Source organism: Hemicordylus capensis, chromosome 6, assembly GCF_027244095.1.
Source record: "Hemicordylus capensis ecotype Gifberg chromosome 6, rHemCap1.1.pri, whole genome shotgun sequence".
NCBI classification, from domain to species: Eukaryota; Metazoa; Chordata; class Lepidosauria; order Squamata; family Cordylidae; genus Hemicordylus; species Hemicordylus capensis.
The window spans coordinates 157,500,694-157,527,703 of record NC_069662.1 but is presented as its reverse complement, the minus strand read 5'-3'; the positions used below and the strand labels follow the sequence as shown (position 1 = coordinate 157,527,703).

The following is a 27,010-nucleotide window of genomic DNA, read 5'->3' as shown; positions in this document are numbered from 1 at the left end:
CACCAGGCTCGCAGCCAAGCCTGGTGGTTCTGACGATTGGCAAAAATCAGGCTAGCGGAGGCTAGCCCGATTTTTGCTGATCGTCAGAATAGCCCTGCTATGTGAGCACTGTGTGTAAGGTATTCCCCCTGGGCCAGGGGTTCCCAGCCTGTGGCACTCTGGATGTTGCTGAACTACAACTCCCATCTTTCCCAGCTACAACATATTGTGGCTGTGGATGATGGGAATTGTAGATTAGTAACATGTGGAGTAGCACAGGTTGGGAACCCCTGCCTTAGGTCATGGGACCATCGCTTGGTGGAAGAACATCTACACGGCTCACTCCCTGGCATCTCTAGATAGGGCTGGGAGAGACTCCTGCCTGAAACCTTGGAGAGCCACTGCTCATGTAGACAGTACTGAACTAGATTGGAACCCTGGTCTGACTTGGTATAAAACAGATTTCTTCAGTCCTATTGTTTTTCAACAGACCTAGCAGTGGAATCGATACAGTGGAAAGTGTGTCGGCCACAAGATCTTTGGCATTATTCCAAACTGCCTTCAAGTGTACTAGAACACATTTTCAGAGTGGTGAGAAAGTGGATAAAGTAAAGTGTTCCAGATACCATCCTAGAACATGAATGCTACAAGATTCCGTTGACGGAACATACACGGCATCCCTCCCACTGAAGAGGGAACAAAGAGCCCATGTTCTCTCTTTGCTGCCAGCCTCCCTATGAGAAGATCCTCTTTCATACCACATTAAACAAATACTTACTCTGAAATGTGTTAGAGAGATGGATTTCCCAGTTATTGTTGAGTGTGCGTCATGCACTGCAGCTGTCTCCACCAAGGTGGTAGCAATGCACACTGGAGATTCTTTTCATCTCTTGCATGTCTGTTTTCATCCCACTTTAATCATTCTCCGTCCAGGTATTCCTTACACTCATACCATAAAAGCTATTAATACCACTCCTTGGTAACCTGGATCTGCTAATGCTTCTTAGATTGAAATGTTTCTTAGATCAGGAGTACCATGTGTCATAACCTGCATGTCAGTATATAAAACTGCTGTTTACAGTAGAAGTCTGCATGCAACAAATTGGCTGGTTGATTCACATAAATACATGACTTGAGGACATAAATGAAGTGCTTATTTCTGGTAACATACCTAAAGCAACAGACAGACCATCAAAAATTAGTCCCATAACTAACGGTGGTGGTATGTTCCTTTAAGCCCGTTAGCGGCTTTGCACATGCCTTTCTGTGCTTGGTGGGAAGGACCATGCTTGTCAAAACCCATCATCTTTTGGTATGGTGAATGTTAATGTGAAGCTGTCCCTTGTATTCTATCTAGCAATCTTTTATGTGTGGTTAATTAGAAGTTTGTCCCTGTGGAGATCCTGTAGAGAGTATGTGGGATGGAGCCAGGAAAGAAAAGGGATGGGAAAGGAGGAGAAAAATTGAGCCGTTTCTGAATAAAGCTTAGTTAAACAAACATAAAGCCACCTAATGGCGCATGGGGAAATGCTTGACTAACAAGCAGAAGGTTGCCGGTTCGAATCCCCGCTGGTACTATATTGGGCAGCAGCGAAATAGGACAATGCTGAAAGGCATCATCTTATACTGCATGGGAGGAGGCAATGGTAAACTTCTCCTGTATTCTACCAGGGCTCTGTGGGCGCCAGGAGTCGAAATCGATTTGACGGCACACTTTGCCTTTACCTTTAAACAAACATAAGATTGCTTTGAGTTTAGGAGGGAATCAGCTATACAATAATGGCCCCCTTCAGACACAACAGCAACAGACCTACGGTTTACCTCCATCCCCCCTCACATACTCCCAGATGATCACAATCTGAAGTCTACGACCCAGCAAAGGGGATAGGACTAGCTGTGCAGGCTTCCGCCAACCCTGGAAGGACAGCCCGTACCAGCCAATGGGCTGGCAGCCCATGGGAGGAGCTTCTTCCCTTATCTCTGGTTTGGAGTTCATTCCAAATCTGAACATGACAGAAGAGGGAATGAACCATCAGTTGGATGAGTCAAACTCACAACATACTGAGGGTTCATTCCCAGGATGGGGGGCAGAATTGGAACTGCAGTTTGGTCTGGTCACCATGCTTCCGATCATTCGGATTTCTCGGGGTGAACCAGAGGTGAGTTTGCCTCTGGCTTGGTGTGATGTCCAAAGGCGGCCCTTCCTGGACATAGCAAGGAAGGAAACTCTGTGACAGGCAAGCTCTTCAGAGCTTCGTTCGTGGAGGGGAAAAGGGGATGGGCCAATCTCTGTCTCGGTCAGCATCAGGAGCTCAGTCGATCTAATGTGGTGCCTTAATTCCTCACCAATGACTTGTTGCATCAGGTATGAATTGCAGGGAGATGAGTTGCTGCATTTGGTGCAGGTGGAATTCTAGGTTGTAGAGTGGCAACATAACTGCTGGCAAAAGAATGGAGGCTTGAATAACTGACCACAAACCCCTTGTTCATCCCTCATCTGTCACTTAAGGAGCCTGCACACACCACAGTGCTGCTGACTCAGGCCAGATGGCAGCGAATGAGCCTGTCTGGGCTCATAACCCTACATTTTGATGAAGGCGTGCGAGTGGCAACATAGTCTTTTATCATTGATTGGTTTGATTTGATTTTACACCACCCTTCCAAAAGTGGCTCAGGGTGGTTTACATTAAAATAAAAAAATTTCAGAGAAGTTTATCATTTTTTTTGTCATATATGTTTGATTTCTTGTTGGGTAGGATATAGTTTCACCCTGTCAGAAGTCTGTGTTGAAGAAATGGGGAAGAGAGCTGGTCTTGTGGCAACGAGCACGAGTTGCCCCCTTTGCTAAGCAGGATCTGCCTTGGTTTGCATTTGGATGGGAGGCTACATGTGAGCATTGTAAGATATTCCCCTTAGGGGATGGGACCTGGAGAGGAGAGCTGGTCTTGTGTGGTAGCATTCATGACTTGTCCCCCTAGCTAAGCAGGGTCCACCCTGGTTGCATTTGAATGGGAGACCACATGTGAGCACTGTAACATGTTCCCCTTAGGAGGTGGAGCTGCTCTGGGAAGAGCAGAAGGTTTCAAGTTCCCTCTCTGGCATCCCCAAGGTAGGGCTAAGAGAGATTCCTACCTGCAACCTTGGAGAAGCCGCTGCTAGTCTGTGAAGACAATACTGAGCTAGATAGACCAATGGTCTGACTCAGTATATGGCACCTCCCTATGTTCCTATGACCATACCTCAGTAGAAGAGTCAATGCATGCTTGCCTGCAGAAGGTCCCAGGTTCACTCAGATAGGGCTTGGAGAGACTCCTACCTGTAACCCTGGAGAGCCACTGCCAGTCAGTGTAGATAATATTGAGCTAAGATGGACCAAGGGTCTGACTCAGTATAGGGCAGCTTCCTATGTTTTGCTCTTTGGATATTAAGAGCCAAGTTAACAATCAGCTGCTTTTTATGATGCATCTGAACCTGGGCTATGTCACTTCAGACAGTTAAAAATCCCGCCATGCAACTCCAAAATGAGTCTGAAATAAATAAGGACCCTGCCCTAGCCTTCCTCCAAGAATACTCGTTTTGTAAGGAGTTCTGTACAAAAGGGGCACATTCAACCGTGGCATCCCCAGCCTACAGCCGGACAGGTGACATCACACAAGGAACCAGAGGTCTTTGGGGCACACATTATGGCCATCCCATGGAGGCTGAGCTGTCTCCATATGACAAGCTGTTCACGTACTGTGCTCCCCACATGGATTGGGTGACTTTTCTCCTGCTGTTGCATGGATAAAATTGCTTGAGCTCTGGAGACAGCTACCATGTGCAGTGATTTAAAGCACCCTCGGCACAGCAGATGTAGCATGCTTTAGTCTCCACATTGTTTACATGACCTTGGACTGGTTTGAGAGTAATATGCTGGTAACAGGCCTAACGGATGATAAACCAAACAAGAGTCAGTCATGGGGTGCTATTACACTTCTGACCAGTGCCACTTTAGATAGTATCAGAAGAGGCATCATTTGTTGGGTTTGGAAAGTAATTATCAATTACTAGCCGACCCTGCACAGAGCATCTGTGCGCTCTTTGGGGCTGGCGGTTACCTCTTCCCCGCCCCTTCTGCCCCAGTCTCCGCTTCCGGGCCCAGCCGCCTCTCTCCCCACCGCCACTTCTGCCCCACACACACACTTTCTTTTCCGCCTCCTGGGCCAGGCCCGCTGCCACCTCTGGCCTCCGTGGCCAGGCCCGCCGCTGCAGCAACCAATCCTCCTGGGTACGCCTCAGCCAATCAGGCGCGTCCGCTGCCCAGCCAATCAGCTGGGCGCTGGGACGCACATTCCAAGGCACACCCAGGAGAATTATATATATACAAGCCGACCCCCGCACAGAGCATCTGTGCGTTTTTTGGGGCTGGCAACCTCTCTCCCCCCCACCCCAGTCTCCGGCCAGGCCGCTGCCGCCTCCTCGCCTGGACTCCTCGCCGGGCTGGATCCGCTGCCTCTCTCCCCCCGCACAAGTCTCCGGCCCGGCCGAATGCCGCCGCCGCAGCCAGGCCCGCCGCCGCCTGGCATCCAGGCCCACCACTGCCAGCCTCCGTATTCGGGCCGGGCCCGCCTCCGGCAACCTCTCTCCCCCCCGCCCCAGTCTCTGGCCGGGCCACCACCGGCCTCCGTGTTCGGGCCGGGCCGCCGGCCTCCGCGTTCGGGCCGGGTCCACCGCCGCCGGCCTCCACGTTCAGGCCGGGCCGGGCCCACCACCGCCCTGGCCTCCGTGGCCCGGCAAGGCCCACCACCGCCTCTGTCCTCCACCACAGACGTGCCTCAGCCAATCAGGTGCGTCCCTCCGCTCTGCTGCCCAGCCAATCAGCTGGGTTGCCGGGACGCATCCCCACAGAGGCTGAGGCACGTCTACGGGGATTAAATATATAGATAGATGGTGCTAGTTCAAAAATATCCAGCTTCTAATGTGAATTTACCCATCTCTCAATAAGCAAGTGTATTTCAAGCCAAATTCTCTTGCCCCCGAAAGGGACGTCCTGACTTCTTCTTCTAAATCTTCATCTTATAATTTAAAAGCAACAATCTTATGATCTCACCTGCCTATTTTGTGCCTTCACCAGCTACATTCCTCAGACTCAAGTGCTCAAAAATGCAGCTGCTGTTTTGCTCCATGTTCATTGATTGCCACTATTGACCTGAACTTTTTAGAATTACTGTGTAATTGACAGAACAATTCCCTGGGTCCTGAATCATCCTGATGAAGGATCCATTTGGCCAGGAATTCCGAAGTTAGAAAAATGCATGTGCATCCCCAGGGCAGAGCATGCATCACCTACACAGGACATTTAAACTGCAAATCATGATCCCCGCCCCCCGCCCCGCCATTGGAGAGGGGAACCCTCTAGCTTGACCATTTTAAAAAAACACAGAACTTTTCCCTTGTGAATATCACCAGTTTAAACATCCCAGAATACAGGTTTGGGGGTTGCACTGCCTGGCTGCCAGAGAGTGACTGATGACAACCTTCTAAAGCAGTCCACGGTTTTTCTTAGGTCTCAGGCACAAACATATCAGATTTCTACCTGTCTACAGTACAGTCTCCACAATCCCAAACTGTTTCCTTTAAGGCGTGTGCATGTGTGCGCACTCACAAGTTTTTGGATGTCTGCTCAGTTCACTTTAGATCCTGCTCAGGTTGAATCAGGAAGGCCCCACTCTGAATACACGTACGCACAAACTGCCTTGATACTGCTGCCCAGAACAAAACTCATTCCTCACAGAGATGAAAAAAAATTAGAGAGACCACTGAATCCCAATGTCCTGGTACAATCTCATGCTGTTTGAAGGACTCAGTGGAAGATGTTCACGTCTCCTCTCCAGTGGCAATTGCCACCATTGGCTCGGCCAACAACAACTATTTATATTCCGCTTTTCATCAAAAGTTTCCATACATAGAGAAATAAGAAAGAAAGAAAGAAAGAAAGAAAGAAAGATGGATCCCTGTCTCCAAAGGGCTCACAATCTAAAAGGAAACATACGGTAGACACTAGCAACAGTCACTGGATGGGTTCTGTGCTGGGGTTGGATAGGGCCAGTTGCTCTTCCCCTGCTAAATAAAGAGACTCTCCACTTGAAAAGGTGCTTCTTTGCTCAATTAGCACCCTACCACAGGAAAGGAGCATTGCATGGTGCCTAGGCCTTCCCCTCCCCTCCCTGCGCTAAATGATAAATTAAATAAGACTGCAAACACATCCCAGAAATAAGCAGCGCTTGTGCAATAATTATGAGTCACATCAGAACTTTAAAAATGCTGCAATCTCTTTTCTGAGCATCTGCTTATGCTGCTTGTAATTGCCAGCCCAGTATTCTAGCCAAGGGGAGGAGGTGCACCCACCTTTAGAACACAGCTATTGTATTCAGGCTCAAATGGCAAGTGGCCTCAGTTGCATTATTCTCTCCCCTGGTTTGGGTCATGCAAAACAGCTTTAGAGGTGAAGTAAGGACATAAGAAGAGCCATCCGGGATCAGGCCGAAGTCCTATCTAGTCCAGCATCCAGTGGCCCACCAGATGTCCCTGGGAACCCACAACCAGGAGATGAAGGTATGCTCCCTTCCCTGCTCTTGCTCCCCTGCAACTGGCATTCAGAGGTATCCTGCCTCTGAACCTGACAGTGGCATAGTCTGTGTTCTAAAGGTGGCCACCACCAGAGCCACACACCAGCCCTCCTTTCCCCCCCACCATCCCAGGCCTGGGCCCCATGGTCACCTCCTCACCAGCCACCTCCATGGCAGATCACCTCTTACGTCACTGGGTTTCCACATCCTCAACTGTAGAGGATGCTCGCCTTCTGCCTCTCCCCCACCTCCATCCCCTGGTCCCCCACCGTCTCATCTAGTAACAGACTAGATGTTCTGTTCCTGTGCAACCACTCACTGTGTAAAGAGCTAGTCTTACGGGAAGTAAAGTAAAGCGTGCCATAAAGTCGGTTTCGACTCCTGGCACCCATAGAGCCCTGTGGTTTTCTTTTGGTAGAATACAGGAGGGCTTTACCATTGCCTCCTCTCGCACAGTCTGAGATGATGCCTTTCAGCATCTTCCTATATCGCTGCTGCCCGATATCGTACCAGCGGGAATTCGAACCAGCAACCTTCTGCGTGTTAGTCAAGCATTTCCCCACTCTTACGGTAGCGAGCATGAAATATCCTCTTTGCTAAGCAAGGTCTTCCCTGGTTTGCATTTGGATGGGTGAGCACTGGCAGCTGTACATTATTCCACTTAGGGAATGGGGCTGCAGCTCAGTGGTAGAGCTTCTCCGTGTGTGGAGAAGGCCCCAGGTTCTCTCCCTGTCAGCATAAGACTCCCAGGAAGGGCTGGGAGAGACTCCCGCCTGCAACCCTGGAGAACCGTTGTCTCAGTGTACACAACACTGAGCGAGATGAAGCAGTGGTCTGACTCAGTATAAGGCGGCTTCTTATCTTCCTATGAATCTCCCGGATTTCTGCCATCATGTATTCCTTGTATTTATGTAATAGATTTTTTATCCCATCCTATCTCCCAGGGCAGTGTCCAAGGAACTTGTCCTCCTCATATATCCTCACAACAACCCTGTGAGGTAGGTTAGGCTGAGGATAGCAACTGGCCCAAGGTCACCCAGTGAGCTTCATGGCTGCGCACGGATTGAGGCACGGATCTCCTCGGTCCTTGACTCCCACTTGAACCACTAGGCTCTCCATCAGAAAACAGTGTCGTGGTGGAAATTTCTGGGTGCCGTTCCTTTGGAGGGGGAACCCTAAGAGTAGCTCCTTGTCCTTTGCAATCAGGGCTAAGTGAGTGAGTGCAAGAGGGAGCTCCTTCCACTGAGGTGTCCGCTCAGCATTTGTCCTGATTGATTCCCCATTGTCAGTGCTGGGAATTAGCTTGGCTGCTCAGCTCTGTCTCCCCTGCACATTCTGTGTTGATGCTGCCTGGAGCATGCGCAACTCCAGCCCTTGACTGGCTGGGGGGGTGGGGACGGGGGGGGGGGAGCGAGGAGAACCACAGCACGCTCTCCCAGCTCCGAGTTGCCAGTTCCTGGTTGCCAAGCAGTTATTGTTTCCCTGACGATTGTGGAGGCTGCTGCTAATTGAAGAAGCCCTCTCAGCATCCTCCTTTCTCCTCTTGCATTCTCCTCATTTAAATATTAGAGGCAGGAAAGAGGGGGGAGTGAGACGGACAGAGCAAGGAGATTAAGGGTGGTATCTTCTGGAGGCATTACATTTCCATTAAGGAAGGGGAAAGTGTGTGGGGATCTGCTCTCTCAGCTGCTGCTGAAGTGATGGGCTAGGCACTCCTCCGTATTCCTTGAGCTTTGGTGACTCGAAACACTTGCACTGCCCAATGCACACACAGGCACACACTCTCTTGCGCTCTCTCTTGCATGCACGCATGCACAAACACAGAATCAACCACCGACACGCAGACCTGTGAAATCCAGCTTGCCACTGCAGTGGGCATAAGTAGGTGAACATGACTACGGCTAAGGAGCAAAGTGCTTCAGGGAAACAAGCCCAGCAGCAGGAACAGGTAATGCTGTCGACTTTCTTTGGTGGGGAGCAACGAGAGATGTGTGTGCCTTGTATGCCGGTCAGCTTGCTTGCTTGCCTTCTATTTCCGACACTGTGTGACTAACATTTCTAGATGAGTCCCCCCAGCCAGAGCTGTGGTCTGTGAGCTGCCGTGGACTGTGAAATGCATGGCGATGGGCTTGCTGTTTATGCTTCTAGTCCTGTGTTCTAGAGGGATGAGGAGTATTTTGTTTAGGAGCTTGCTGGATGGTGCTGCTCACAGCTAGGTGAGACTGGGGTGGTGACGCTCTTGCTGTTCGAATGAGCCCAGTTCTACATTTCCAAGTTGTTTACAAAGGTCAGCCGTGCTAACAACTTTCTTCTTTCGGTTGTGCCTGAGATGACAAAACCAAATTTGATCTCTTTCCCTCGTGGCTGTGAATTTACAATCTAGCCTTTTCGCTTTTGCAGAACAAATTGTGTGCAGCTAGAGAGGGAGACAGCTGCATGTACCGGCCAAGTTTAGTTAAGATTTTCTCATGGGGGAGTTATTGCCTATTTAAATCCATCCTGAGCACTGCCTGGAATCTTTTTGCATTTCGCTTCATGCACATCAGAAGGTTGCCACCTTATTTTCTGGCTTTGCTTCCATAGAGATACAGGGATCTCTGACACACAGGTACTTGGCAGGTGAAACTGTTTCATCCCATCTATCTCCATGCCAAGAAATCTTCAGCGGCTTAATTTCTGGAGGTTGGGGGATGGTGTTAAAGGCAGAGAGCAAGGCCAGTTTCAAAACCAAAAACCCAGACCACCCTGATAGTCACCCCACCTCCATATATTTTACCTCCACATGGATGGTTGCTTTTCTAGTGCAGTTCATAACAATAAGTATTTCTCAGCTGGGCTATTGAAACAAGTTTCCCTGCTGGTCAAGCAACAGTTACTCCATTGTGCCTGAGTAATAGGCACAGATAAGAAGAGGTGACATGTAGGAAAGACTGGCTAAGACACCTGAGATGCAGCCAAAGGTTGCAAGGATTTCAGAGATACTCCTATACAACAGCAGGAAAAGGAAAAAAATCCTCCCCCTCCCTCCCTCCCATAAGCACTGCTCTCCTTTACTGGGTTTAGAGTTTCTCTACTGGGAAATAAAAGATGAATCCATTTGCTCCAGATTCCACATTCTTACATGCTCATTGCCACTTCAAGCTATTGTAACTTTGCTGCTTCAGTCACTGGCCAGCATAGTGCAAGGCACAAATTATAAAAGATATCCCCTGATGGAAATTAGCTCTTTAAAAAGTTTTCTTCTGGTTAAATATGCTGAGAGTTGCAATCTTTTATTACTATTATTATTTTTCTTACCTTTCTTTCTCTGTAATGTGTATGGGCTCATGCTTCAGAGGTAGGAGGAAAGGCAGATGGTTGACTCCTCATTAAGTCAGTGCAATGAGAAATAATAGAAAAGCTGCCTTTTCAGGGTGACATTTGATTGAAGCAAAAAAGCAATATTGCTTTTTCTACTGAAGTAGGAAGTAGATTCTAACCCAGTCGTAAGAGTACAGAAACTGTGCCTTTCCATGCAAACTTTCCTTGACTTTTCTGCTCTCTTTTAGAACAATGTTTGCTTGTGTATGATAGATCAGTCTTGCCTGATGTGAATATAACATCAATAATCTCGGTGCAAACAACAGAAAATGGGCTTAAATAAAGGCCTTGGGCTCTTGGGTCTGCATGATTCTTGCAACATTCTGCTAGTTAATGGGCCCTTGGCCTCACTGCCAACAGCTTTGTGAATATGCTGCCACCTCCAAGTGACTCAAAACACATTTGTATCATTAGTCAACTTTTCTCATGCACCCTGAGATTTAGCCTTCTTTCTGTCTTGCTTGCTGGAAAGTTCAGTGTCCATGAAAAGTTTCCCTATGCTAACAAGAAATAAGCCCTATTCAGACATTATGTTGTGCCTGCGGCCAGATGTCTGTGCACTTGTGCATGTTTTTGAGTGAATGACTGTCCTTCCATTCATTTTAAAAGTGAAGCCGAGTACAGGCCCTCTGGAATGTAGGGAAGTTGGCCACTGTTGCTCTGTTCCCCATACTATGTGAATAAAACTGCCTGTGTGCACAGACTGTACAAGTGTTGAACATAAGGTATCACCGCCACACCTATTTAGTGGTAGTTGAAATGGTATGTAGGCCTCTTTCCTCAAATCCTTGCAAAAGTTTTGATTTCACAACTACACCAGGGAAACCTTTTATGCAAGTCATTGGTCTTACATAAAGGAACTCTCCCTAAAAATATATTTAAAAATCCCTACATCTTTTTGATGGAGATTCTGGCAGCTCCTCATTCCCACACTAGGCAAGAGATACTGTTGGGCATCTTAAAAGAAAACAGTTTCATAAGCAACTGAGGAACAATTGTCCCCATCTGTTCCACATAACAGTACTGATATAGCTTCTCCTGTCTCAGCCGTATTGTCAATGTGAAACAGTTCTGCCAAGCACACATAAGTATAAAACATCAACCTTACCAATGGCTGAAAAGTCCCTTCCTTTCCTACACAACTGGTTGGTTTCTTCCAAATAAGCAAAACATTTTCAGTTAAAAATGAATGATGCCAGCTGGCCCTGTAGGAGTTGGTCTTTCTTTCTTAGTCTGCTTTGAATATATCAAATAGTTTGGTGTGTGAAAAATGTGGAATTATTCAGCTGGGGGTGAGGTTTGGTATTGGAATTAAGATGTTCTTCTCTTGGTTGTGAAGAATTTACCTGCTATGTAATGGAAGGCAATAGTGCGACTTTGGGTGCATTGAGGATTGTGTCAACTTTAGAAGCAGCTGTTACTGCCAGGGAACATTGTGAGCCTTTTTGCTTTGCATTCTTCATGATCACATTACCTGGAGACCTAGCGGCATTCCAGTTAGCTGAATATAATTACACTTTCTACAGTGCAAAAGGGGGTGTGGTGTGGGGTCCTGTGAGGGGTGTGTGTGTGTGTGTGTGTGTGTGTGTGTTTGTGTGTTTATTTCTCCAAATGCTTTTGCATTTAAAAAACAACAACATTGATTTATCTCGATACTTCAAAAATGAGTTTGTGCACTGGGATGTAAAGAAATTCAGCTCCAGATGACTCAGAGCACTTGTTAATTAAACATGTTTAATAGTTTAAACATCTTTAAACATCTGCCAGACTGCAGCCTTCTGATGGTTAGCTGAGGCAGAACATTAAGAACCCCAGCAGGTCTCATGGGTGGTCACAGCTCGTTCTCTCTCTTAGACTGGAGTCATCCCAATGAAGTCAGTTGGACTACCGCAATGTATGTGGGTTAAGCATGTACATAGTAGTAATCCAGCATAGCATGGCCGATAGCATTGCATAACGGGCCAAGGTTGCACTGGATGTAGCGTTTTCTGCTTCAAGGTGAGTTTTGGCAGATGACCTTTCCTACTCCAAGTTCCAAAGACTCACAGAATTAATATCTTATATAGCATACAAATGGCACAAAGGGTTTTTTGGTCACTATTTTATTCCCATTTTAGAGGGAAACAAGTGAGACTGTGTCAGACAGACTTGCCCAACACTCCCCAGCAAATCTGTGACCAAAGTGTCATTTCTCCCCAAGTCCAATATCCCCCCCCCCATGTGTTTGGATATACAGAACAAAACACAAAGACTGGGGAGGATCAGAGTCTGCGGCAGAAAACGTACTTTGTGGGTAGAAGGGGTCCCCACAAGTTCAATCTCTAGGATCTGTAGGTAAAAAGACTCTCGCTGGGAAAGGCCTCTGCTTGATGCCTGGAGAGCTGCTCCAGTCAAAGCTGACAATGGACCACTAGGCTGTCTCAGTATAAGGCTGCATCATATGTGGGATGTCCCACCACTGTGGAACTAGGGGGACTTGGGATTCTCAAATAGCAGCTCGTGGCTTCCGTGTTCGAAATGGAGGGAAGTGTCAGTCTCCAAACCTGATGAGGAACTTCAAGGCTGGCAAGTTTCCATTGCACCAGCTTCCAACTCAATACAGTTCCGTCCACTTGAAAGGATCCAGTCCAAATTTCTCGGGGCTATTTTTTCAACCCCCTGCTGTGTGTCAAATGTCAGGCTGCGATCTGGAAGCTGGTTTGTTAAGCTTGGGTTTATGTTTTCAGCTTCTGGCTGAAATTGATCTTGTTTTCCTTCTGGCTTAGCTCCCTTAATATTTAAGGATGAATACCCCTCTGATTGGACACACGTGATCACTGAAAAGTTAAAATTATATGGGCTGTCAATAGAATTTCTGCTCCCCCTGGGCTGTGATAATGCCAGGGTGATCGTTAAGCAGTGCATTATCAGTTTGGAACACCAGGTAGGTTTAGGCCGGGCATCATGCTACAGGTGGTGTGGAGCGGTTAAGCCCTTGCAAAAACCAGCCAACTGCCTGTATAGTCTGACATATCCAACTCACAGAAGAGCCCTGAGACAGGACTGGATGGATGTGTTGCCCTCTGTGGTATTAGAGGGTAGGTTAGGAAGGGCCCCTTGTTGTATCCTGGTGCGAATGGCGATGTTGAAACCGTCAGCCATGTGCTTTTGTATGGAGGAGAGCTGGTCTTGTAGTTGAAAGCATGAAATGTCCCCTTAACTAAGCAGGGTCCACCTTGGTTGCATATGAAAGGGAGATTAGAAGTGTGAACACTGTAAAATATTCCCCTCAGGGGATGGAGCTGCTCTGGGAAGAGTAGAAGGTTCCAAGTTCCCTCCCTGACATCTCCAAGATATGGCTGAGAGAGATTCCTGCCTGCAACCTTGGAAAAGCCACTGCCAGTCTGTGTAGACAATACTGAGCTAGATAGACCGATGGTCTGACTCAGTATATGGCAGCTTCCTATGTTCCTATGTATTGCACTTTTTATCCTAACTTGCGTCTTAGATTTATTGCTACTCTTGTTTTTAGATATCCAGTTAACTCTGATGAGTCTTATATACACTTTTTTCTCTCCGATACATATACTGATGTCTCGCATCTGGTGGCCAAATTCTGTACAGCTGCGATTAAGATCTGCACATGGTGTGTTGGAGATGTTTAATACAGGATCTTAATTGTTTTTGTTGTTGATGATGTTGTTATCTTATTCCATTTTATATTAATTTTATGTAATAGTTCTTAATTGTATATTTTATGTGTATACATACATACATTTGTATCGATAGTCACTTTTAAGGACCCTTATATCTGGATCTGAACTGTATATTGATCTATGATCGTAATACACTGAATCAACCAACCAACCAACCAACCAACTTACTACAGCAGGGGTTTCTCATGTCCAAAGTTGTTGGACAGCAACTCCCCTCACCCCCAAGCAGGTGCATGGAGATAAAATTATGTGGAAGGCTTGTTATTTTATTTCTTCCTGACATGCAGCTTTTAAAAGGCATAGAGTCTCTGCCCAGGAAAAAAATATCTATGAACGGTGTCAACAGGGATAGGGGAAACTGCCTTATACCAAGGCAGACTCTTGCCTGCTCAACTTAGGCCCCCCAGCTTTTTGGACTACAACTCCCATAATCCCCAGCCACAGTGGCCTATAGCCAGGGATTATGGGAGTTGTAGGCCAACATCTGCAGGTGGGCCGAAGTTGAGCAGCCCTGATCTAGCTCACTGTTGTCTACCCTGACCGGCAGCAGCTTCCCCAAGGCAGGAGTCTCTCCCAGCCCTATCTTGGAGATGCTGCCAGGGAGGGAACTTGCAACCTTCTGCATGCAAGCAGGCAGGTGCTCTTCCCAGAGTGGCCCCATCGCCAGAGCACTACACAGGGTGTTTTGTTACAATGACTGGCAGTGTGGTCTATAGAACCCACAACCCGCAAGCAGTCAACGTTAAATGTTCCGTACCTGCTTTCTGCTGCATCCTTCATGGTTCCCTTATTTCATAGCCCCCTTCTTTCTACTAAGCCTCTTTAACATGACAAAAACAAAACCATCTGAAAGGCAAAATCCTGTGGGCTTGCTTTGAAAAAGAACAGTGGTGGTAATCCAAAGGCCCAGACTAACATTTAACATAATGTACAGTTCAGTCCTCTGAGTCATCACCAGGCTTTTCTTTATGTTATATTAGAACATTATGTTAAACACATAGCTTGACTCTGCATGCTTGGATTCCCTACCCCCCCCCTTAAAGTAGCAAGCATGGGGTTGGGCAGAGGCTTAGCAGGTTTGGGAAGGTTGCAGGCAGAAAGTGGGAGTTCGAGCCTTTCCTCTTGCCCTGTGGTCCCAATGGAAATTGTTTCCCCAAAATTATTACGCACCTTGGCAGGGAAACTACCTTATACTGAGTCAGACCATGATGATCCATCTAGCCCAGTGTTGTCTGCATTGACTGGTAGCAGCCCTCCGAGAGCAGGAGTCTCTCCCAGCCCTATCTGGAGATGCTGCCAGGGATTGAACCTGGGACCTTCTGCATGCCAAGCAGATGCTCTGCCACTGAGCTACAGACCCATCCCCAAATGGGACAATGCCAAAGGTACGTTCCTCCTGAAGCAAACAGAAATGATACATCCTTGCAGGAGGGCAGAGAACACTGATTTGCAAGTGCCCATCAGATATTTTATTGGCATCTTAAAATGAAATGTTGTGCCATCACAGTCCAGAAGCTAGGATTGCTTCTGCAGTGGGGCTAGGCCTATAAGATCACTGTCTTATAGGCCTAGCCTATATATGCCCCCCTTTACTGACTGAAACAGTATGGAAGTCTTAGTAGCAGTCTAGCAACGTTTCCCCCTACCTGGCTCATTAAATAACAGGTGACAAAGAGCTTCCCATCTCCTTTCTTCCCAGTTTGGTCAAGATTTTAGGATCTCAGGTGCTGCTCTTTTTAACAGAGGACATATCTTGCCTTTGTGGTCAGAAGAAAACTGAAGGCTGTAGCAGGGCTGTAAGCTTAAAAGCCAATAGAAGGCACGGACATCCCATGATTTGCAATAACTGACCTCCTCATACTTGGACCTGAGAAACTGCAGAGGCTGTAAACCATGTGGCAGTGTCCTAATTCAGCTGGAAGATTGTATTTTTGGATCCTCCCCTAATGCAAAAAGTCTTTGCCTGTAGAAGTCGAGCATTCTGCTAGCTTTTTGTGCATAAAAGGTCCTTTTGCAGGGGAGGGGGGACATTCAAAATGTGACCTTCCTGCAGTGTGAATATAAGGACTTCTCCATTTGATTTTGCTGAATCTCATGGCACATGACAGGCCTGTTTAGAAGCAGGTGAGTGAAGTCACCCAGGAAGATTGCTAAGTCAACATCTCCCCTCCCGGAAGCCTTTGGTCTCAGGGCTCCGATTGAATCTTGGCTGGAGTTCACAGCTGTCCTCCTCCAGAGGTGAGTCCCTGCGTGTGAAGACCAAGATTCTTTGCCAAACCCACATCCTTCATTTGGCTCTGTTTTAATATCCTTATGGAGGAGAAAAATGAATAACCTTCCAGAGCTATTGACATTCAGAAAGCAGGGAGTGGGAGGAAAAGCAAAACAAAGTAGAACTTAAGGCATGTTTAGCAAAAATGCAAAAAAATATGTGGTGAAAAACTGAAAAATGACCTTTCGTGGTATAAAACCTGCACACTCTTTTTTCTGGACATGGGTGACTTCACCTAGGATTGCAGTGGATCAGCTCAGAAAATGTCATGTTATTTTTTAATCGTTTGGCTTGTCATCCTGTTCCAGGCTGAGCCGGTTCTCCACTAAGGCAGGGATCCAGGAGCACTGCAGACCCTGGACAGCTCCGAGGGCGAGAGTCAGAACCTTGGCCAGCGCTGCTGAGCTGGGTGCTGCTTGCTTCCTGATGGAGAACTGCACTGGAGGGGCACACAATGGGCCACCTGAAATATAATTCTCAAAAAAAAAATGGATTGGACAGACTCTGGTACTGAAGAATTGCCATAAGGACCAAGCTGTGCTCCATACAGGAGCTGGGCTCAGGCCCTGGCTAATTGCTCTTCCATCATGACCTCTCTGCTTCTGTTTCTCTGGTCTGTGGCTGTAATAAAGTTTGCTGCTGCTGCTTCACAGAAGTCATGTAGCTCCAGTGGGTTCTTGCCACCCGGCCAGTTTTTATAGTTGCTGCCAGGCAGAGTGAATTTGCTCCACCACCACCACCACCACCACCCCCCCGCTTGCCTAGAAAAGGTTCTGTTTCTTAAAGGAGCCGTGCCCGATTTTCTTCAGTGCTGCCTCTGGTGACACTGGTGTGCCTCTGCTAAGACAGGCGACCCCTTTGAGTCAAGGATGAAGCAGGCCTGTATCCTTGGGTCATGGTGGTGGGTGCTGGCTCAGTTTCTCCTGGCACAGAGCATCCCAGTGGCATGGATCATAGTTCCCCAGGGGCTGGATCATAGTTTCTTCCCACCCCCATCGGATCACCAGAACTGTCCACTTCATCCTCCACTGGATGATTCCAAGGGAGTCATGGACCACTCTAGCCATGGATGGAGAGCTCGCTCTCACTCTCCCTCCCTCCCTCCCGGTGCTGGGAGCTCTAGTTAAATATGGCTTTCCTGAGGGCTCTTGCTCTGCTAAGACCTCTTGGATGAAATATATTCCCCAAGGGCCACCAAGGCCTGCGTAGTGTACCAAATGCCAGCCAGAGAGGAGAAGGAAACCAGCCTCCCTCCTTCTTCATTCCAAGTGAAGGGCTGGTTCTACCACTGCTCTGCTGACAATGTTGCCAGTTGGTGTGGGTTTAAAGAGGGGTTGTGGCAAGTGAGGGGCTGGCTAGGTTGGAGAGCCTAAAATTATGCTCAGTCTCCACTTTTAATCAAAGCTGGAAAAGAGTGTGGGGTCTTATAATGCTTTCCTCTTTTTTAATAGAGCATTGCAAGACCTTAAAGTTTGTTTCTGGGCTCAAGCCCTGTGAGTTTTGCTGACATTTTACTCTGCAAGGGCTCTTTGACTTTGCCATTGCAAAACCCCACTAAGGATGCAACTCAAAACATACTTACTAGGGAGTAAACTCCACTGGGCACAGTAGAAATTACTTATGATAAAACAGCACATTGTCCTGCAAATTTAGGAAACAGTATTTTAACAAGCTTCCCCAGATATCACTATGACCTAAGAAAGACAGGTAGCTCACCTGGAGATCCTACTGTGTGTGTGAAGTTGGGTGAAAATAATAGTCATATATTGGCTACTCTGTGGAATTATATACCCCTGCCTCAGTCTGGATACATAGATATTTCTGTCAGAATATTCCATGTGATTTTTCCCAACTCCCAGTTATGCTCTGATTTAGGGTAAATCCAGTCCACCAGGAGTCTTGCAGAAATGTTCAAAGCTGTGGATTGGGAAGCTTTGGGCAAATTTGCTTTGCTTTGAACCTGAATGTTAGGAGTAGCCCTCTTTTCAGCCCAGGAAACCTGTCTCCCCCATGTTTATCACTTCTGCGCTATATACAGGTTCGGCTTTCCAAAGACCATATAGCAGGACACGGGAGTTTAGCCCATGTGTCATAACATAAAACAACAGCCATCTGAATTAGGTCAAATTGATGCAAAGCTGCCCAAAGCATGTCACTTCAATTCAAACCAAGTTTGGCATTCAGAGGGTTTTTATTTAGAAGAAAAATAGGAAAACAAAGACCAAATTTTAAAGTGTACACCCATTTATCTGAAATGTGGCAGCCTTCATGCCCTCAGAACGGGCTACTATCCCAAGAATTTGCATCCAATTCTACAAAGAAGTGAAGAAATTATAGGTTTTAGCAAATTGTGATAGACTAAATAACATTTTAGCAATTTCTTCTTATACCTTGAAGCACCACCTCCAAATCCAAGTGCAAATCGAAGTGCAGTCTACAGCTAGAGCAGCAAATGAATCACCCTCCCACTCTGAATCTCTGGAGTAACTTCCAGATCAAAACTCTCTTTTATGCACAGCCCTAGAAGTGACTTTTTAAAAGTGTGCTGCATGACACCTAAGACTGTGTGCAAAATTTTTGGTCCATAGCCCTAAGGCAATGCAGCACTCCTACCCTTCTGCTTCCCATATCTGTTCTCTGTTTGACTTGTAGAGAATGAGGCCCTTCACAATTGTTGTGAAGCACCTCAGTGTGGTCTGCGGGGATGATGCACAGATGAGCAGCCAGTTGTAGCTGGGTGGCTGGATCGGCCGCCCACATGGCTGCCGGCTCCATCATGGAGCCGGTGGGGGCTGAGGGGATTGGAGGCCATGCATTCCCTGGAAGTTCCAGGAAGCCCTGCATGAGTGCGCGGGGCCTTCTGGAGAGACCCCCGAGCCCGGGAGGCTGCTGGTTGGCGGTCTACTCATGTGTTGCCTCACACCGCGCTGACATACGAGCAACCAAACGAAGTTAATAGAGTGCTCATTTCGTTAACCACATTTAGGGGAGGGCTACTTAGGCAGGCTAGCCGCCTTGGGAGCCCTGGGCTCACCTGCAAGCCCGGTGGTTCCCACGATCCCTGGAAAGTGGGCTAAGCTCCCTTAGTCCACTTTCCAGTGATCGTGGGAATAGCCTCAATGTATGTTGGCAAATTGCTGGTTCAGAACATACACAGGTACTGTAAGGGTTGGAAGGATCTCAGAAGTGCCCATTTCTCCCTAGGGAGGCCCTTCATACATTGAGACTAGGCTTCTTTTTTACAATGTGTAAGAGCAAAATCCCCAAGAACCTTGGGTGTCGCATTCCATTAGCATTATCTAATCTGTTACTCAGGAGATTATTTTTTTGGTAACAATGTTCTAATGTCAGCTCTACTCTGGAAGATCACATTGCTAAATACTCTACTAAGCCCCTCAAAGACACTTCGTTGCTTGCCAGACGCGCACAACACACAGAAATTGAAAGCAAGGCTATTACTGGCAGAACCGGAATTGTTCCCTATAACCAGGCATTCATTCATCTGTCTATGCTGGTGTTTTGCTTTCTCTCTCACACACACAATGAGATTCTACTTTGCACCAATATCTCTTGCTTATGAAAGACAGAGATGAGATAACCTACGGCTACAGAGATGCAGAATTTGTGCACAAACTCTGAGCTGGGTTATGCCATCTCTCCCCTTCTGAGACAAGTGATAAGGATCTGATACTTCCATATGGTTGGGGTTAGGGGCAGGGGTGTAGCTGTAATTGTGCGGATGGGTTCAAAGAACCCAGGCCCGCAAGCTCCAGAGGGGTCCCCAGCTCCACTGCTCCCTATTTTCTTCATTATCTCCTTCACTGAGGGGCCGCCAGGGATGGGGGTGAACATGGGCTCCCTCTCCCCTAGCTACACCCCTGGTTAGGGGCATGCCAGTGCAAGGCCTAAAGCTGTGATATTGCACAGGAATTATCCTTCCTTTAAAAGTTCTCCTCTCACCTTTTTTTTTCTTTTTTCTTTTTGCTCTCATACCCTCTTTGCTTTTACTTTTATGTACCCTGACTTTGACTCTTCTAGTTCAAATAACCTTTAGCTCCCTGGAGTTTTAAGACTCCACCCATTTCCCCTTCTTCTTCCTTGCTCCCGAAACCTTCTCCCACAACACCTTTCTCTTTTCCTTCAAATCTCAGCGCAAAAGTCAGCCTCTCTCTTCTGGGAAACCTTTGGCTTACTGCAGAGCAAACATGAGTTCCCAAGCCACACAAAGACATAAGAACAGCCCTGCTGGGTCAGGCCCAAGGCCCATCTAGTCCAGCATCCTGTTTCGCACAGTGGCCCACCAGATGCCACTGAGAGCCTATAGGCAGGAGTTGAGGGCATGTCCTCTCTCTTGCTGTTACTCCCCTGCAACTGGTACTCAGAGGCTTCCTGCCTCTAAGGCTGGAGGTGGCCTGTAGCGTCATTCGTAGAAGACAAATGTTTCCAAGAGTGAGCTCCTCCATGAGGGAGGTATGTGTAGGGATTCTACAACTCCCTTGGATGTCTTTCACCCTGCCAAGCTCACCTCAGTCTCGGAGCCTACTGGAATGGCAAACAAGTGGAAAAACAGCCTGATGGGAGTACAGCTTAAAAGCACTCACCCCCACTCACTGACTATTCCCTATGACTTCCCACTCACCCTGACTGGCATTTGTGTAACAAAGCCAACATAGTTTTGCTTTGCAATGAGTACTCCTATTTGCATGCACTCGGCCCTTGCTGCCCTTGTCTCTCCCTCCCTGCTTTTCCATTTTATTTGTAAGCTCTCTGGAGGCAAGGACCTGCCTCCTCTTCCTCCTCCTGTGGTGATGGCCACTAGCTTTGATGGCTTTAACAGGGGCTTAGACAAATTCATGGAGGACAGATCTATCAATGGCTACTAGTCGTATGGCTATAGGTCACCTCCAGCCTCAGAGGCAAGATGCCTCTAAATACCAATTACAGGAGATACAACTGGAGATAAAATACCAATTGCATGCCCTCACCACTTGCCTGTGGTCTTCTCAGACATCTGTTTGGCCACTGTGTGAAACAGGATGCTGGACTGGTTAGGCCTTGGGCCTGATCCAGCGCCTTGCTTCCACACCACCCAAAACTGGGAGCACACACAGCTCCCAAAGCTGGGTAGAACACAGTTTTTGATTGTGTGAATGACCTCAATATGTATGCATAGTCATCTTATGTTACTTAATTTGGAAAGGAGAGCTGGTCTTGTGGTAGCGAGCGTGAATTCTCCCTATGATAAGCAGGGTCTGGCCTGGTTTACATTTGGATGGGTGACAATGTGTGAGCTCTGTTAGACGGGGATGGGGCTGTAGCGTAGGGGAAGAGCATCTGCTTGCGTGCAGAAGGTCCGAGGTTCAATCCCTGGCAGCATCTCCAGGTAGGCCTTGGAAAGACGTCTGCCTGAAATCTTGGAGAGCCTCTGCCAGTCAGTGTAGACAGTACTGAGCTAGATGGCCCAGTGGTCTGGCTCAGGATAAGGCTATGTTCCTATGTATTTTGTACTCTAATGACTCTATATAAATTATAGAATTTGGTCCCTCACACTCAGTATTGGTACATTTTGTTTCTGGTTTTGTTTGTACTGTATAACATGACAGAAGTGAACATGTAGCTTAGCAGATGATTTATTGTGGATCTAGTTCTGCAGAGATACGATCATAAATGCAGAGCTGACAGTTTGTGACCGCCTGCTGTGCTTATTACACTCAGCCCATGGCACAGTTTTAATTTAGCACAATCAGGACCTGTAACCAATCTCACATCTCTTCTAGTGAAAAGAGACTGAATCTCTATACAATTGTAAGGCTTAATTAGCATATATTAAATTGCATAACTTGATTGCACTATGTTGACAGTCCAGACTTGGCCCTTGTCATTTTGATAGCAATTATCCTAAAATGTGTTTTTGCCATGCTTGTAAGTATGAGAGCAAAGGAAATTTGGTTTCAACAAAAATTGAGCCATCTTCTGTTAAAAATAGAGGGAGAGCCTAGTGACTCATGGCATAATTGGACACCCAAACATTACTCCATTCACAGCATGTGGGTGGTGCTGACCCCACATTGTCCTGGTTCCGGCAGAAATGAAATTGGAGGCTTCAACTTAATCTGTGCCTTAGGTGCTCATACTGCAGTGAAAGGATGATAAGAGAGCCGCATAGACTTAGTGGTGAGGGTGTGTCAGTTTGACCCTTGTGTTAGTGGTCTGGTCACATAAGTTCAATGCAGTAGGTGTAGAGGTCTAGGCAGTCTCTCATCCATGCATTAGCCAAACTCAGACCTGATTAGCTCTGGGAAGGTTTCTGTACCAGGTACCTTCAGACTGTATCTTGGTACAGTTTCAGTCTTGGCCAGATTTTTTTTTTCTTTCAATGATGGCAACAATGGGAAATGGGGAAACAAGTTCTAGTTGCTCTGGATCTGTTGGCTCTATTTATTGATTTGATTTGATTTGTATACCACCCTTCCAAAATGGCTTAGGGTGGTTTACAATTAAAAACAAACCACTAAAACAAAAAAGAGCTAAAACAAAAATCAAAAACAATATAACAACAATTAACGATTTAAAAACATTTTAAAACAAGAATTAAACAACTGCAGTAATTAAAACCCCCGAAACTGGGTTAAAATATTAAAAACCGATTTTAAAACCCTGGAAAGCCAGGCCAAACAAATACGTTTTAAGGCTCTATGGGGCTTTAGCCAGGGCCAGGGGTCTCAGCTGCATCTTCCCCTCTTCCTCTGAGAGAGTCTCTTCCAGGTTGGGTGGTTCCTGGAAAAAGCAAATTTAATTTGTGTATGGATCTCTTATGTCACTCTCGGATGTTCTATGGAGAGAAAAACCAGAGGCCAGTTTCAGATTGTAATACTTCCTTTGTATTAGTGAATTAGTACAATAGTGGTCAAGCCTCATTCAAGTTTCTACATTGAAATCAAATACATGTGTTTTTTTAATGAATATGCTACCTCTGCAATAGGCAGCTCCCAGAAATAAACAGGATATATAGGACTGGTGAAATGTTCTAAAGTTTTATAGTAGGGGGATGGAGGCTCTTTAAATCCCAGCCCAGCACTGGTGTGGGGAAGGCTGAATGAGTGGGGAGAATGCCTGAAGCATCTGTGGGGCAGGTGGGGAGTCACTCATGCAGGGGAGGCTTCTCCCCATGAGATAAATTCTGGGAGGACCTATAATCCCCAGGCACCCCTGTGTTTTTCCCCAGCTTCTCCACCCCACTGTGTGATAACTCCTCCTCCCCTGATGCTCTCAGCATTCTCCCCATTCTCCTGGCATTCCCTGCACTAATGTTGGGTTGTAATTTAGAGAACCCCCACCATACTACCTGGGGTAATTGCCCTGTGATTGGTTGCCTCCTCGTGGTGGGGAGAGGGAATTGCGCTGTCAGGAGTTTCGATACTCCTGATAGCACAGGCCTGCTATTTAGTTATTTAGTTATATACCACCCTTCCTAAATTGGCTGCAGATATAGAGAGCTGGTCTTGTGGTAGCAAGCATGACTTGTCCCCATAGCTAAGAAGGGTCTGCCCTGGTTGCATATGAATGGGAGAGTTGATGGGTGAGCACTGCAAGATATTCCCCTCAGGGGATGAAGCCACTCTGGGAAGAGCAGAAAGTTTCAAGTTCTCTCCCTGGCTTCTCCAAGATAGGGCTGAGAGAGATTCCTGCCTACAGCCTCGGAGAAGCCACTGCCAGACTGTGTAGACAGTGCTGAGCTAGATGGACCAATGGTCTGACTCAGTATAGGACAACTTCTTATGTTCCTGTGTACTACTACTGCTGCTTCTATTACTCCTCCTCCTCCTCCTCCTCCTCCTCCTCACACATCCACACTCGAGAGCACAAGCACATATAATGTTGCCACAATAGCTAAAATGAGGAGTAGGTGCTTGTCCAGGCCTGGCGCTGGTGGCTAGGCAAATCCAGGGCTGGGGTGAGATGTGCCTGAAAACGCTGTGCTGCCAGCCACAGATGCACAGCGAGCTAGTTGGGAAGTGTCAGGGCCATTGCTGCAGTGAGCCTGGCTGGGAAAACAATGGGGTGGAAGAGAGGAGTGGGAAGGGGCAGCCATTGGGGTTCTTCCAAGGTCAGGAGTCTCATGGGAGACCAGAAGCCCAGCTGTGAAGGGCTATTTGAGGGAACTGGAGAGAGCACAGAGAGGAGAGAACATGACTGATCTGAACAGACAATGCTCATGCTTGCGTCTCCCCTGGCCTGAATGTTACTCGTCCCTCAAGTCTTGCATCCCTTGTATTCACATTGCAGTCCCCTTCAGTAAAAGCACTAAAGTATTAGAAGTCAGGTTTTCTTCTCTCTTCCCCCTCCCTGCTCCAGTGCGGTTAATGAAAAAGTTCAACATGCTGTCATTTCTTAGAATGATGATCTTCTGAAAGTAAAGGCTTAGCGATTAATCTTGAAGAAGCTTAATCAGTACAAGATTCAGGAGGATTAAACCTGATTCTTTTCTGTGGACTCTTCCTCTTAAGGTGTAATGCAGGGTTTCTTACACGGCTCATAAGGAAGCAAGCCTTTTCTGTTGCCTTTCTTTTTAACGAAACAAATGTATTGCCCCACATGTAGTTAAGCTACCTAGGTGCAAGAAGGTGAAATACATGAGCTGTGAGTTGACGAGACAGCAATGTCCAAGGAGGAACTACCTGATATATCTTCAGAACGTACTTAGCACATGAGGCTTGCCCATTAGTGAGGTGTTTATTGATTAGCAACCCCTTTGACTTTCATTAGAGGGAAGGTCAGACCTTTCTAAGTTTGCAGCTGTTTTTTGAACACTCGGCCATACTGATGCTCAAGGCAGCATCACCTGTCATTAAAAAGTATGGTATTTGTTTCATCATCTTATATATATACCGTATATAAACTGCACTGCCTATTAAAGGCACGTAAATAATTAGGTAGTCAACATTCTGGTGGTGCTTGTTTAATGGGGCCATACATCAAATGCCGGATAAAGGTGTTTGCAGGAAGTAAATGTCAAGAATAAGGGCTGAGACATTTATTTGCCCAGTTGGTAGATGTTTCCAGGAAACAGAAAAATGTCCTTCAGTGGATGGTGGCTGTTGCTTTGAAATGCCTTTAGTCTACCTCTTGGTCTCAGAACCACATTAAAGGAAGTTGTAGGTTTTCAAACTGTGTTCCTAGAAACTCTGCTTATTAGGGTTCCTTGATTGGGCCTGTTTTCCCTGTCAGAGGGATTCCCAGACGTTGTTGACTACAACTCCCCAATTCCCAGCCAAAGGCTACTGCAGCTGGGGATAATAGAGTTATAGTCAGCAACATCTGGGAATTCTTGTTACAGGGAACATTGTACTGGACAAACATAGCTCAAAGATCACTTGCTGCCATTACTATTTTCATGGGATCCCTGCGGCCAGGGGATGAGGTTCAGGGGGTGATAGTTCAGGGGATGAATCTATACTAGTGGACCCCCCCCCCGAGCAATGTTCCCTCTAACAGAGATTCCCAGATGTTGCTTACTACAATTCCATAACCCCCAAGCAAAAGCCGTTGTAGCTGGGGTTTCTGGGAATTGTAGTCAACAACATCTGGGAATCCCTGTTAGCAGGAACACCGCTCAGGAGGAGCAAACCCTGTTCCTCTGCAACAGCTGGAAGCCCCCTTGCCCCAGGGGCGTAACTACTATTAGGCAAGGGGAGGCGGCTGCCTGGGGGCCCCCACGCCTCGAGGGCCCCCCCAGAGGCAAGTCACATGACTCCCCAACACCCACAGAACCTCCTTCATTATGATCCTTCCTTCGTATTTCTTCCTTCGACCTGGCTAGTATCTCTCTCTCTCTCTCTCTCTCTCTCTCTCTCTCTCTCTCTCTCTCTCTCTCTCTCTCTCTCTCTCTCTCTCTCTCTCTCTCCTCTCCCTCCCTGCCTCCCTCCTTGTGTGTGTATCAGCGAGGGGCCCATTTTAAAATTTTGTCTCTGGGCCCACTCCAGCCTTGTTATGCCCCTGCCTTGACCTCATCCTCAGGTGACGAGGCATTAATACGGATTGAGGTTGGAAAGACCCAACACCTGCACCTAGTATATCTATTTACCTTCCTGAGCAATCTCTCACATCAAACCCTGCTTTGGAGCAGAAATAGCTTACAGTAGTAGCAACTTAACTCTGTGGTAAATCCCAGAGGATGGGTATTTTTTTAGTTATGACTTGCAAGACTATGGTTAAAAGGGGGGTGTTTAAAGGCCCTCAAATGATCAGGCTTGTGAAAAGCAAGAATCTAGTGCAGTTTTCTACTTGGAGGCACGAATAGCTATATTTGACCTGAATAACTCAGAAGGATGAAATAGACTGGTTATCACTCCTGCCTCTTGAAGATTCTTTAAGCAGGGAAGCCATTGGGGAACTACAAAAATAAGTATCCAGATCATTGGCTGAATGTTTCACTGTATATGCCACATAGACATATAGAGGTTGCCGATTTTTTATTTTTATTTTTTGCATTTCTAACCAACCACAGCAAGTCTAACTAAAAAGAAAAAAGAAAACCCACTACATGCTATAAATCCCTCTCTTGTGAATATCATAGTTTAAGATGTCAGGGGAGGAACAGATGCACCAGAACGCACTTAGCAGCTGCTGTTCTAATGGTCATCATTATCAGACTTTATTTGGAGTCCTGTTCCATTAAATGTATGTAACGGGGAAACAGGATATAGTGCTATCCAGTCTCTTGCTACAGTATGAATTAATATTGAAATCAAATAGAGTTTATCTTCAATAAACAATGTTAAACACTTGGTTTGCATATCAAATAATAAATCTTGTGATTTTACCCCCAAGTCAGGGGCAGAAGTGTGGGGCAGGGAGCAAGGCATTTCTAACCCCTATTGAACCCCTGCCCCCAAATCACTAGGATTTCAGCAATGGGGGTGGGGTGGGGTGGGGTGGGTTGATGAAAACTTTGCCCACAGCTTCAAAACATCTTCCAAGCAGGCCTGCTCAACTTCTCCCCACCCCAAGCTATTTTAGGACTGCAACTCCCATAACCCCCCAGCCACAGTGTCTAGTATCCAGGGATTCTGGGAGTTGTAGGCCAACATCTGCAG

At 46.9% G+C, this 27,010-nt stretch overlaps 1 protein-coding gene and 1 non-coding gene across 8 annotated transcripts in view; one reads left to right on the top strand and one right to left on the bottom strand.

Moving 5' to 3' along the window:
* Positions 1-27,010, top strand: part of DPP6 (dipeptidyl peptidase like 6) — a 735,952-nt gene that overhangs the window by 400,351 nt on the left and 308,591 nt on the right. The window contains exon 1 of one of the 7 annotated variants that reach the window (XM_053261857.1): positions 8,057-8,535. The exons of the other annotated variants lie outside the window; for them this stretch is intronic. Coding sequence (XP_053117832.1) covers positions 8,479-8,535 — 57 coding nt within the window. The 5' untranslated portion in view covers positions 8,057-8,478. Of the gene's footprint in view, positions 1-8,056; positions 8,536-27,010 lie in introns of those variants that run through there. 7 annotated transcript variants of the gene reach the window in all.
* Positions 14,931-15,005, bottom strand: TRNAA-GGC (transfer RNA alanine (anticodon GGC)). The gene has a single exon. It is a non-coding gene; the product is annotated as a tRNA-Ala (tRNA).